The following is a 13,495-nucleotide window of genomic DNA, read 5'->3' as shown; positions in this document are numbered from 1 at the left end:
CTTTAGTTAGTAATTACATGAAACACACATCTTCTACAAGCAGTTATAGGTCGGCATTATAAAATATTAATGTAGCATTGGCTAAACTTCATGTATGCATTTAACAAGTTCCAAAATGTATACTTATATTTAAAGGTAATTGATAACTAGAGTTTTTTTCACTTCAAACTATCTTCTCGATCTCCTTGGTGAATTTATTTTATCTCATATAGAATCTTTTTATTTTAATAGTGTATTTTAATGTTTTTTATCATTTTTTCCCCCTGTAGCTTGTAATGGAATATTGTTTAGGATCTGCTTCAGGTTTGCTGAAAGGTAAGCCTCCTTTATTTATTAAGAAAAGAAAAGTATTAGTATAATAAAATGAGAATTCATTCACTGAGAGATTTTTAAAATAATGTTAAAACTTTCCCGTAAGAGTAAAACCGTTGTGTTTTCTAGATTCTCAGCGTGGTATGCACTGTCCTCATTAAATACTACGTTTTAGCATAACAGATGAGTTTTCTTTCATTGTGATTTAACAGGCATTTTTCTGCATTCTTTATCATTAAACTTAATTTGTTCCTTCTGTTCAGAATGAAGATATGTAGGAATATAAAAAGGGAAAGCTCTTTCATTGTTTTTATAATCATGAAATAATTGTTAAATGTTAACTTAGAGGAAAATTGGCTGTGAACTCTAATAAATAGGCACAACTGTGCACTTACTAAGTTCAATTGCTTTGTTTTACTATCTTGGAAAGCAAAAAATTCCTTCTTGCTAAATGTTACTTTTTTTAAACTGGCCCATATATTAGATATGTGTATATATATTTTAAAATAGAAATGTTCTATAGAATAATTATTTTCAAATAAAATCTTATTTCAAGTTTACCAAAAGCCATTACAAGAAATGGAAATAGCAGCAATTATACATGGTGCTCTTCAGGGATTAGCCTACTTACATTCCCGTGCCATGATCCATAGGTAAGTACCTTAAAAATTACCATACATTAATAAGCAAATCAGACCTAGAATTTATTAATCCTGAAAGCTTTGTTGGTTTTAGCTAAATAAAAGTATTCTGGAGTTTTACAAACTCATATTTTTTTAGGTTATCCGTGTCTTAAAATGAATATACTAATTTATTTGATCTCTTGGTTGAGAATAATTTTTATCTTTTTCTACACATGCTGCTGGGCTTTCCAAAGTATGTGCACTTTAGAGATTTGTGATAGAAATTTAATTATAGAAAAGTTGAATTTGTGAAGTGGGAAAGACGATAGGGATTATGTATTCTTACTTGTTTCATTTTACAGATGCAGAAACTGATGCCCCAATTTGTGACTCACTTCTCAAAGCTGATGAAGCAAGATAGATTAGACTAGAACTAACCTAGATCTTTTGTCCTCCTGGTGACTCCTAATGCCGGATTTGTTCCATTGATTCCATGACAGGGACAAGTGAAAGCTACTAGCATTCTATGCTTTTGAGATAATCCTTGATAATGGATAGTAATTTAAAGATTAAACCATCATAAAGTACATTTTTAGCATTGGTATTGGTTTTGCCTGTTTTTAGATGGAAGCTAGCATTTTTTAAATTATCTATGTGAACCAGACAATACAAAGTAAACTTATATAGTAGAGTCATTGCAAATTAATGGGTATCAGTTTTTTAGATGAGGATAGTAAGGTCCAAGAGAAAAATCCACATGCATAGTAAATAAGAGAATGAAAGAGTTGGAAGCAGAACCTAAGGTCTTCTCAACTTCAAAGAACCTTTCATTTTTATAAAAACAAATGGAAGAAAATAGATTAACTTAATATTACATCCATTATAATTCTATATAGTATGAATTGACAAGTGCTTAGAAAGTTCTTTCTTTTTGAATGTTATGGTGCCCATTGGGCATGCAATCCCATTATAATTTTCTTATTTCACATGTACGTTGCTGATTTAGAAAAGAGCTTAAAAGTAAATTTGGGATCATTGATATTACCTTACCCATGTGTTTTCAGTTTTCATTTCATATTTAGGTAGGAGAACTATGCTAAAATTTGGAATGATATGAGTAATTAAAAAAAAACAAATTTGGGGCATCAGGTTCTTCTTACTCCATTTTATTGTTAAGGGTATACTCAGAAATCTTACAATCATATAAGAATGTTCAGCTAAATTTTTTAAACCATTACTTGTACCAATAAACAGGCACTCAAATATCGAGTATGTACTATTAATTAGCTAATTTTTTTCTTCTGTTTCTACTGGTATTTTATCTTCTCTTTTAGAAACTTGTTACTATATACTTAGAGGAATTCTGTGTATCTCATTTCTTAGTTGGGATCTTAGCTCTCGTTATCCCAACTGAGAGATTACCCAAGGCCTTAATGATTCTGATTTCTCCTTCCCTCTTTTATACATTTTTATATGATCTTTATCATTTTCAGTAGAATCTTACAAAGGAAAGACAAATAATTTTCTGTGTTCCTTAAACCCAGAGACGTCAAAGGAGGAAATATCCTTCTGACACCAGGAGGCCAGGCGAAACTTGCTGACTTTGGATTTGCTTCCATGGCCTCTTCTGCCAAGTCTTTTGTGGGGACGCCGCATTGGTAAGCGTAGTCCTATCTGGTATTGATCCTCATAATTGAAATAGGCAGTGTGTGCTTGTCCTTTTATCAGGTGCTTTATGTTTCTCTTGGAAATACAGGGCTGCTTTAGATATTCCTCTAAGCACTGTAGTTTCAGATACAGATTTGAGGCGCTGCCCTTGTACCTCCTATTGTATCATTTGTCCCCCCTACGGTTCTTTCCTGTTATCATCTACATCATGTATTGGGGGTAGGAGTGAAAAAATTTAATTGTTTAAGAAGGGAGAAGATAGAAATGCTAAGTGGAAATTTTCTTTAGATTTGTACTTACTGTGTGTCAGTATCTTCTGAATAAGAGTCCCTGAAGACTGGTAGCTGATCAGGAACTTTTTGTTTTCATTTTTCATTGTGGAGAATTTCTAGTATACAGGGAAAGAGACAAAAATATAACGAAGGCTCACACAGCGGTCAGCTCAGCCTAACAGCACTACCCCAGGGCCTGGCTGCCCTGTGTACTTGATCTTCTTGCCCTCCCTCCCACCTCCAGTTACTTGAAGCAACTTCTAGACATCATCTAATTTTATTCATAAATAATTCCATATTAATGGCAGCAAGTCTGAAGGGAATAATTTTCCACATCTTCAACTTCCATAGATGTCCTCTCTCTGTACATGCTGAGAAGTGTCTCAGGTCTACTGCATCTTCTTTTCCACCTACGTTTCAAATCTCCCAACTCCCAGTTTGTTAAAGAAAGGCTTCTCACCCATCCTGAATAGTAGAGTGATGCATTGCTCTGAGAATTAAAAGCCTCAAACCGTCACCAGAGGGACAACTTGAGAACACGTAACATCTAGAATATATAGCATCAGAAATATTGAAGAGCTAGGACACCAAGTTTTGACACAGGGCCTTCTGCCTTCACAGTCATCTCTCCTCAGTTCCTTTGGCTCCTTGCTCTTTCTTTTCCCCAATTATCCTTCCTCCCATCTTCTTTTCTAGGGAATCAAAAATGATCTCATTTATAACTGGGACAATTGTCGTGAGGACACACTAACATGTTATTTACAATGAAAAATGAAGTTTGGCATTTCCTGACAGAAAATAATTCTGATTTGAATGGCTGATATGACCATGCAGACTGGGTTTGCTAATTAGGTTATTATACAGCAGTGTTTTTAATGAATTGAATGAGTGAAGTCCTCAGCTCCAAGTTGTAAATATCTGTAAAGCACATATACAAAATAATGTATATACATATGTGTGCATTATATCCTTTGCAACTATTAAGTTTATAAAATTTAGATACCAACTCAAAAATGTATAAGCGGATACATTTTTAAAATAAATTCATTGGAAGTAAGAAAATAAAAAGTTTGAAGACTACTGTTCTGTATGACCAAAAATTTCTTATGTAGAACCCTAGTTTAGATAGAATCCTCTTCCCCTGTATAAAAAAAGGGTTCTTTGGACAAATAATGCTTACTAATGGTCCCCCTCTTTACAAATCAGTGATCAATATTAGATACTAGAAAGGAGCTAGAAAGTTGTGCATTAAAAACAAAACTACTTTTTTAACTTTGTTGAACTTAGTGACTCCCCAAGCTTACTTCAACATCTTAACACATTAGAAGCCCTCTGTTATCGGCAATTGAAAGTTACAGATGTATTAATTTGTATATGGTATATTAGGAACACAGCACTATGTATTTACATACTTTTACACACAGGAACACACATACGCCTGGTGACAATGTTATTAAGCAGTCAGAAACTGTTCTAAATGTTTGTCTGTGCTTAACAAGTACAAAGGAAGGATAAGGTGAAGCACCAGTGAGAACATTAGAGTCTACCTGAAGATGCGACTTAACGTTTCATTTTATAACCAAGACGCCTCCAAAGTTAATAATTGTATGGTTTATTTAGTTATGAGTGGCTGTCCTAGCCACTTTTATCACAGAACACTACTCTTATTTGCGAAAAAGACCGACAAATGGCTTATTCATGGTTGCTTATTGTGGTAGATATTTTCTCAGCTAAATGTAGTGAGTTTGTTTACTTCAAGAAAACAAGTGCCAGTGATAAAATGCCCTCTTTCGAGCAAAATTTAGACTTTTATAGTAAGATGCTGAAACCAAAATGTTTGAGAACTGCTGGCATAAAGGCTATACAATATTACAATCTGCAAACTTGAATTGATGCAGAATACAACCCTGCTCTGGGGAGTTTTTCCTCCAGGATGCTGGTACCTGATCATGACAAATGGTGAGAATAAGTCTAACACTGTGTGCGCAATGGTAAATATTTACCTCACAACCTGTAATGCATTTCCCGTTATAAGAATTCTTATGTCCAGATATATCATCTGGAATTCACACAGGGATTCTCCATGTGGATGGTCATTACGTTTTTATAGAACAGTATACTTTTCATTTCTCTTTTAACTTTAAGTAACATTTTATGTTTTAGGATGGCCCCAGAAATAATTTTAGGCAGGAATGAACAACAATATGATAACAAAGTCGATATATGGTCTCTTGGAATAACATGCATTGAACTAGGTAAGCATTGCTCTTTATTACTGCGTAGTAAGTTTTGATCAATGTTTTATCTCAATTTCTGTACCAAATTACAGATTTTTATTTTTATGTCAGTGTTTAAGGGGAGCAATATATCTATCAAGGTTGTCACTTTGGTTATTTGGCATTTTGTGTGTGTATATATATATATGTAAATTTAGGCATATTACATTTGCTGTATTAAATTAGGTCTAAAATAGTTTCTACTGTGGTATTAATTTTGAGGTATCTGTGTGTAACATTTAATGAGTATTTGTTAAACACCTAGAATATGTCTGTGGTTATAAATTTACCATCTATGAAGGGTCTCTAAAGCATTCATGAATTACTTACCGCTACTTAGGTTACTTAATACTTTGTGTTAGGTATGAGGATTAGATTATCAGGCTGCATAGCTTATTGTACAGTTTGATTTTTTTTTGGTATCATTAATCTACAATTACATGAAGAACATTATGTTTACTAGGCTTCCCCCTTCACCAAGTCCCCCCCACATACCCCTTCACAGTCACTGTCCATCACCATACTAAGATGCTGTAAAATCACTACTTGTCTGCTCTGTGTTGCACAGCCCTCCCCGTGCCCCCCTCGCACTATACATGCTAATCGTAATGCCCTCTTTCTTTTTCCCCGCCATTATCCCTCCCTTCCCACCCATCCTCCCCAGTCCCTTTCCCTTTGGTAACTGTTAGTCCATTCTTGGGTTCTGTGATTCTGCTGCTATTTTGTTCCTTCAGTTTTCCTTTGTTCTTATACTCCACATGTGAGTGAAATCATTTGGTCCTTGTCTTTCTCCGCCTGGCTGATTTCACTGAGCATAATACCTTCTAGCTCCATCCATGTTGTTGCAAATGGTAGGATCTGTTTTTTCCTTATGGCTCAGTAATATTCCATTGTGTATAGGTACCACATCTTCTTTATCCATTCATCTACTGATGGACATTTAGGTTGCTTCCATATCTTGGCTATTGTAAATAGTGCAGTGATAAACATAGGGGTGCATCTGTCTTTTTCAAACTGGGGTGCTGCATTCTTAGGCCATAAGTATACAATGGTGAAAGGACAGACTTCAACAGCTGGTGTTGGCAAAACTGGATGGCTACATGCAAGAGAGAGAAGCTAGATTACTGTCTATGACTCTCTACACACAAAAGTAAACTCAAAGTAGATCAAAGATCTAGATGTTAGACGTGTAACCATAAAACTCTTAGACGAAAACATAGGCAAAGATCTCTCAAACATAAGTGTGAGCAGTTTTTTCCTGTACACAACTGCTCAGGAAATGGAAACAAAATAACAAATGACCACGTGGGCGTATATACGAAACCCAAATGCTCCTGTACAGCAAAGGATACCATCAACAGAACAAAAATGTAACCTACAGTGTGGGAGAGTATACTTGTAAATGATTTTTCCTATTAAGGGTTAACATCCAAAATATATAAAGAACTCATACTACTAAACACCAAAAAAAAAAAAAAAAAACCCGACTAAAAAATGGGCAGAGACCAGAACAGACATTTTCCCAAAGCTGAAATACAGATGGCCAACAATGAAAAGATGCTCCACATCACTAATCATCAGGGAAATGCAACTTAAGACGACAATAGTATATCACCTCAGACCGGTTAGAATGGCCTCTGTCCAAGAGAAAAGAAAAAACAAGTGTTGGCAAGGATGTGGAGAAAGGGGAACCTTTCTACCCTCTTGTTGGGAATGTAAATTGGACCAGCCGCTGTGGAAAGCAGTGCGTAGGTTACTAAAAAAAACTAAAAATAGAAATGCCATATGACCCAGTAATTCCAATTCTAGAAATTTACCTGAAGAAAACAAAATCCCTGATTCAAAAAGATGGATGCACCGCTCTGTTTATTGTTGCATTACAGTAGCCAAGTTATAGAAACAGCCTAACTGTCCATCAGTAGATAAGTGGATAAAGAAGAGGTGGTACATATACACAATGGAATATTATTCAGCCATAAGAAGAAAAGAAATCCTGCCATTTGCAACAACATGGATCAACCTAGAGGGTATTATGCTAAGTGAAATAAGCCAGGCAGAGACAAAACACCATATGATTTCACTTATTTGTGGAATCTAAACACAAAACAAAAGGAACACCATCGCAGTAGACTTATAGACACTGAGTCGTGACTGGTGGTTACTGTGGGGGAGGGATTGGGGTGAGTAGTTGAGGGTGAGGGCAGTAAAAGGGCACAAAAATTTTCAGTCATAAGCTGGTCACCAGGATAGTAGAATAGCATGGAAACTATAAGCACTGCTTCTGTAACATTTTGCTATGTTGACAGTAACTGCAGTAGCGGGGGTGAGGATTTAATATGGGTGACTGTAGAACCACTGTGTTGTATACTTGAAACCAATATAAGATTGAATATCAATGATACTTCAATTAAAAACGTATTTGAAATGGAAAATATCCCTTGAATCCACTGAAGGCTACCGCATTCTAGATTTAGTAAATCTCTATGGTTTTTAGCTAAGTTCAGTGTTCTTTGACTAAATAGAGATGTTCAGCTTTATAGTAAATGACAGATCAAAAATCATACTCTGGTTTGATATATTGATGGTACACCACTTAGAATTTTTGAATACTTTAATAAATCACAGTAGAAACAAGTTATTTTATTCATTAAGAATTTCTTCAGTAATCCCTTCTCCTTCCTGGATCAAACTACTCATTCTTAAAGCTGTTGGGAGGACAGTATAAAGTAGGTTTCCATGTCACCTGCTGAGCCATGGTAGCCCGGCATGGTGTGTCAGAGTCCTGTGAGGAGAGGAGGGAGTTCCCACAGACAGAATGCCTTGTATGTGGAAGCAGAACCTGTGCAGGGAGGGCGGCAGTCAAGTTTGGGGATTCAGAGTCCTGGTGGGGTAACCAAAGCATTCAGACCTGGAAGTAGCCCAGCATGGGGTGTCAGAGGCCAAGGAGCACGTCCATATTTGGGGGTGGGTCACCTGACACAGTGGCAGTGCCTGATTGAAAGGAAGGGGGCTTCCCTCCTGAGGGCTGATGAGGGGGGCGTCACTGCCTAAAGTGATCCAGTTTGGATGGGGTGTCAGAACCTGAGTGGATGAAGTGGACATTCACACTGTAGACAGGCTTGGAATGGTGTTTGAAAACTTGATGGGGAAAAGGGGAAAGGGTGTGGCCTAGATGGGAGACTGGCTATGTACAGGGGCGATTCATCAAATATATTAAGGATAATGAGAGTGAGGTTTCCTACTGTCAGAGAAGGGTGCTACAAACAACGGGAAGAGAAGGCTCGAATAAATAGTACCATAGCATTGGATTTGAGATATTGTAGTGAACTCAGTTGTTTTCAATAAACAACTAAAGATATTTAATGTGCAAGTATGAATACAAATATATGAGGGACGTGTGTGTTCCCTTCCTTTATCCACTGACAGGATCTAAGAGAAGTGACACGGGCAGTAGCAGTGAGCACACTGCCTGCCACGGCTCCTTGGAGCCGTGTCTGCAGTAGGGAAAGCATAAGATGATCCTGGAACATCTTAGTGGGCCAGAGAGCAAGGAGCTGAGCAGGGAATGCTGGAGCCATGCCGGAAAGGCAGACATCGGCTTCAGAAGATTCTCAACTGCTCAAAAATGAAACCATTTCAACATCAAAATAAATGATAGTAGCAAGTCATAAATTATTAAATGAAGAATCTAAATCTATACAATAAGAGAATAAAATGATCTTTATGCAAAACAGAATATTTATATAGACTCAAGTACCTTTTCACAAGTACTTAATAATTGCAAAGGAAAAAAGTGAAACTTCACCATGAAACCTTGTGGAATGGCCTTTAGTGATCAAAGTGAACGCCATCAATGACAAGACGATCTGAAACCACGGGCCTGTTCTATAGGATCATCATAGAATACACTGAGAAAAGCGTGACACTTGCTTCTGTGATATTCCTGCCAGAGATGTGTAAACTAAATTTAATAACAGCACAAAGCCAAACTTAGGGATATTCGAGAGTCAAAATTGTATACTTGTGAATTGTCAAGGTCATGACTTCAACTGTCACCTTAAGACTAGAAAAAGAAGGGCAAATTCAATCCACAGTAAACAGAACAAAGAGACCCAGAAAAGATCAAACCAGAAATCAATTAAATAGAAAATGAAAACAATAGAGAAAATCAATGAGGTCACAAATTAGTTCTTTGGGGAAATTAATGAAATTAATAAACCTCTGGCTAGATCAAACAGAAAGAAGACACAAACAACCAATATCAGGAATGACAGGGGACATGACTCCAGATTTTACACATATTAGAAGGATTTTAGAGATATTTTATGAACAATTTTATGTAAGTTTAAAACTTAGAAAAAATGGACAATTTCCTTTAAGGATGCAGATGATTGAAGGTCATTTTTGCTACAAAGGACATTATTGGGACATTTGATAGAAACTACAATGGAGCTTGAAGATTAGATAATAGTCATGTATTCATTCATATTAATGGTCTGATTTAATGACTGTATTAGGTTCTCTTAGAATGTTCTTGTTTATTGGAAAAATACACTATTTAGAGATGTGCATCAGGGCTGCAATTTCCTCTCTATTGACTCACTTAACTAAGTTCTCTGAACTCTACTTGCAACTTTTTTCCTAAGTTGGGGTTTATTTAAAAAAAAAAAAACTAACAGTGCATCCATGCTCCTATATAACAGGCACATATTTAACAGGAAGTTTTCTTTCTTTTATAGCGGAAAGAGACCCTCCTTTATATCATATGAATGCAAGGCGTGCCTTATATCTCATTACCAGAAATAACCCCCCTACACTGCAGTCTAATGAATGGTGAGTATGGCTGAGAGAGATATTGTTCAACATGGTAAAATTTAAATACTTTTTCATAATGTTATCAAAATGATTTCATTTCAATGAGGTGAAGTGTATATAACCTGAAGAAATATTAAAATAGCTTTATTTTATCCTTGCATCATGTTTATCCTTTATTATCTCTACTTTTCATAGCATATATATAACTCAGTTCAGAAATAAAAGATAGGTGATGCTACATGGGAGCAAAAAGTATGGCTTTTGTATAAAAAGTAATATACTTTTTGTACCTTAGCGACACATAGAACCCTGATTATATAATAAATAGCATGATTTAAACATTCATATTTTAAAACTGCAATATATAGATTGCCACAACCTGTATAGATATCTAATTGGGGAATGGTTTATAATTGATATGGTATAAAACATAGGTAAAAATGATTTGATAATTTATCAGAATTACCAGATAATTCATAATTTTTGGATGATTCTAATTGTTATTATTTATTATTCAGAATGTGCTTTGATGTTGCATCTCCTAGTGCTTCTTTGATAATACTGTTATTCATGTAAAGAAGTTTATTGAGAACAGATGGACAATTTTAGGAAAGGATTTTTATCAGTGATAGAAAATTTTAATGGGAAAGTCTTCAGGTGTATCTAGCATTTGAAAAATTCGAGAAGACTATCTACTGTACTTAACAAATACTTTAAAATTCACAAGATGCATAAATTAGCAATAATTTATTTTTTATCATTACATTATTAAGGCAAGTTCACAGGTCTTTGCTGCTTCTGTAGAGATGTTTCGAAGAAATCTTGGCACAGTTTATGATGGTACATCTGAATAATAAATACACTAAACACAGGCTGTCTTTACACTGGTTGATACTTTAGGGATTCAAAAAAGAATTCTTGTATAAAAGAATTAAATCTTATTTGAATATTGATGACAAACATTGGTGGAACATTTTTTACTTACTGCCTTACTGAACTCTCATCAGTAACACTATATAATAGTAGGTTACAGAATTCTAATTTTAAAAAAATTTTACTGTTTTCTGGAACTTTTGTCCATTTGCTCAAGGACACTAAATACTTAGGTATAAAAAATGTTCTTTCCAAAACAAATAGCATGATATTCTGAAACATGCTATATGGAAGATGATCCAAGGGTCAAGCAAGAAAGAGATGTGGCTAGAGAAAAGAAAAAAAATACTAAGAAGAATATTATCTTAGATTTGAATGCAAAAAGGAAAATGATTGACTTCCCTAATTTACCACAACGTAGAATGAGTTGTGATATTTAAGTATGTGAGAGCAGGATTTTAAAATAATGTGTGCACATCTATCTTTGGAAAATGGGAAAGATTCATTAGTTGCTTTGCATAGCTTTTTATAGACTTACATGATGAAATATATAGTGTATTGTGTCTGCTTTTTTTTATGATTTCTATTCTCCCTCCCACCCATAGGGACATGCCTTGATTTGTGGATGTGTTTTTAAAGGAAATAGCAATATGTTCACTTAATACTTTCCTTTACAATAGGTCCAGTTCTTTTCGCAACTTTGTAGAGTCTTGCCTCCAGAAAAACCCTAAAGATCGCCCTACATCAAAGAAACTTTTAAAGGTCAGTTATACTCTGTTTTGTACACCTAAGAAATTATTTGAAAGAATGTGTTTTATTCTTCTTTGATTCCGAATCAGTATTAAGTACGCTGTACTGGGTTTTGCTAAAATACTAATTTCATAATACCATTCTTTCTTGGAAATTTTCTTAGTTGCTAAGTTTTTTCATTTTGTTTTTCAAAATTAACTGCTTTTACCATGTCTGAATAGAATATATAGTTAAATATTCAATATAGTAGTACTAAATGACTTAATTTTTATATGTGCAAGAATATATTCATGAGTTACAGCTACAAATTTTAACTCATATGGAACAATGTCATTTCAGAGGTGGCAAAGCATAGTTTAACTTTGGATTTAATTTTTGTATCTACCATACTTTATATACCCTTCTGTCCTATATAAAGTAATATGAAAGGAAGAGAAATGATGTGTAATACATTTATATAAACACTGTGGGAGAAAAGAGATTGCAAAAGAACTGTTAAAAATGAATATCACATTTTTGTTTCCTTTTGAGAAATATGTTTTTCTAACTTAGCAATGAAAGTATTTTAAAAGTAATGTGAATTCTATTCATTTTTCAATAGGTTTGGTTACCTAATTTAAATAAATTCTTAGTATATGCTTTCTGTTCTCAAAAATGTTTTCATTTAGAGGTTCACATTTTATGAATAGCAATAATAGTATTGTTCAATTTAATATAGTTCTTAAAACATCTAGATAAGGCATTCGTGAGTAGCAGTTGACTATCTTTTTGTGACCCTAAGGAATTTTGTGGATTTTTCACTAGAAAATTAGACTTTCAGCATGCACGTTTTAGAATCTCAAAGAAGTTCAGTTTATTTTCACCAACACGCAGTTCAGTACACAAGGATATTGCAAGGATCATGTACATATTAGGTAGGGTTATTTGCAACTACAGTATGTAGAAGAGCAGTATAAAGTTTCAGTAACACTTAGGGAATTCTAGGCCCTAAGCACACTTACAGTCTCAAATTCAAGCCCAAAAACTAGGTATTCACAATAGCAACAAAAGGTTTAGTATAGCTATGAATTATGTAAGTGAAAAATAAGCAGGATCCATTTGTAGAAAACTATTAAATAACTTAGAATTACAAGATATATTATTTTCAGATAAAAATGACCGAATATTATAAATAGTGGTACATACCAAGCTAAGGCTCAGGAAAAGGAAGAATGTGTCTGGCTTCTTACATTTGCCTAATGAAGGCAAAAGAAGCTCTTTTGGTAATAACCCAGCCCACCAGGAATGCATACTTGACCTTGGGTGATGCCAAACCTGCATATGTATTCATTTACCTGGTCCATTTTGTATATTGCCATTATTGAAAGTGATAGGAAGAATCTGTCAAGTGCATCCTTCCCTTTGGCCTAACCACATTTCTGTTGCAGTCTGTCATAAGGAAAAAGAATAAAATGGAAAAAAGTGACTTACTGTATGAAGCTATTTATCTCAGAATGAAAAATTGAAAATAATTATCAGAATTAAAATAATGGTTATGTAATTTTGGCATGAACATTTGAGGAAATAGTCTGTAGGCATTATGAGTTGAAATAACATAATACTTACAGCAATAAAAAGAGAATAATATATAGTTACAACTCTTCAGAGAAGAAATAAATCTGAGCTAATAAAGGGGGTAAAAGTCTTAAAAGAATTCAAGATCATCTCATGAACTCCAGCGCACAAGTCATCTTTCTGCAATCTGTGTGCTCACTACAAAACAAAATCTATACTTGGAAAATTTCTGAGAAGACATAAATATCCAAAAAATACCAAATGTAATGATGATAATCTTATAGTAGAATTGTTCTTTCTACTTTTCTGTATTTGATAATGTTAAGCTTTATTAAATATTAATGGTAAAAAT

General features: G+C 34.5%; 1 protein-coding gene across 1 annotated transcript in view; it reads left to right on the top strand.

Annotated features, from left to right (window-relative positions):
* Positions 1-13,495, top strand: part of LOC140848633 (serine/threonine-protein kinase TAO1-like) — a 93,889-nt gene that overhangs the window by 65,954 nt on the left and 14,440 nt on the right. The window contains exons 6-11 of the mRNA XM_073232901.1: positions 270-315; positions 869-965; positions 2,480-2,593; positions 5,039-5,130; positions 9,891-9,984; positions 11,520-11,601. Of these exons, the coding sequence (XP_073089002.1) occupies positions 270-315; positions 869-965; positions 2,480-2,593; positions 5,039-5,130; positions 9,891-9,984; positions 11,520-11,601 (525 nt within the window). The remainder of the gene's footprint in view (positions 1-269; positions 316-868; positions 966-2,479; positions 2,594-5,038; positions 5,131-9,890; positions 9,985-11,519; positions 11,602-13,495) is intronic.

Source organism: Manis javanica, chromosome 4 (genome assembly GCF_040802235.1).
Source record: "Manis javanica isolate MJ-LG chromosome 4, MJ_LKY, whole genome shotgun sequence".
NCBI lineage: Eukaryota > Metazoa > Chordata > Mammalia > Pholidota > Manidae > Manis > Manis javanica.
Note: the sequence above shows the minus strand (reverse complement) of the source record. Positions and strands in the feature narration are given on the sequence as shown.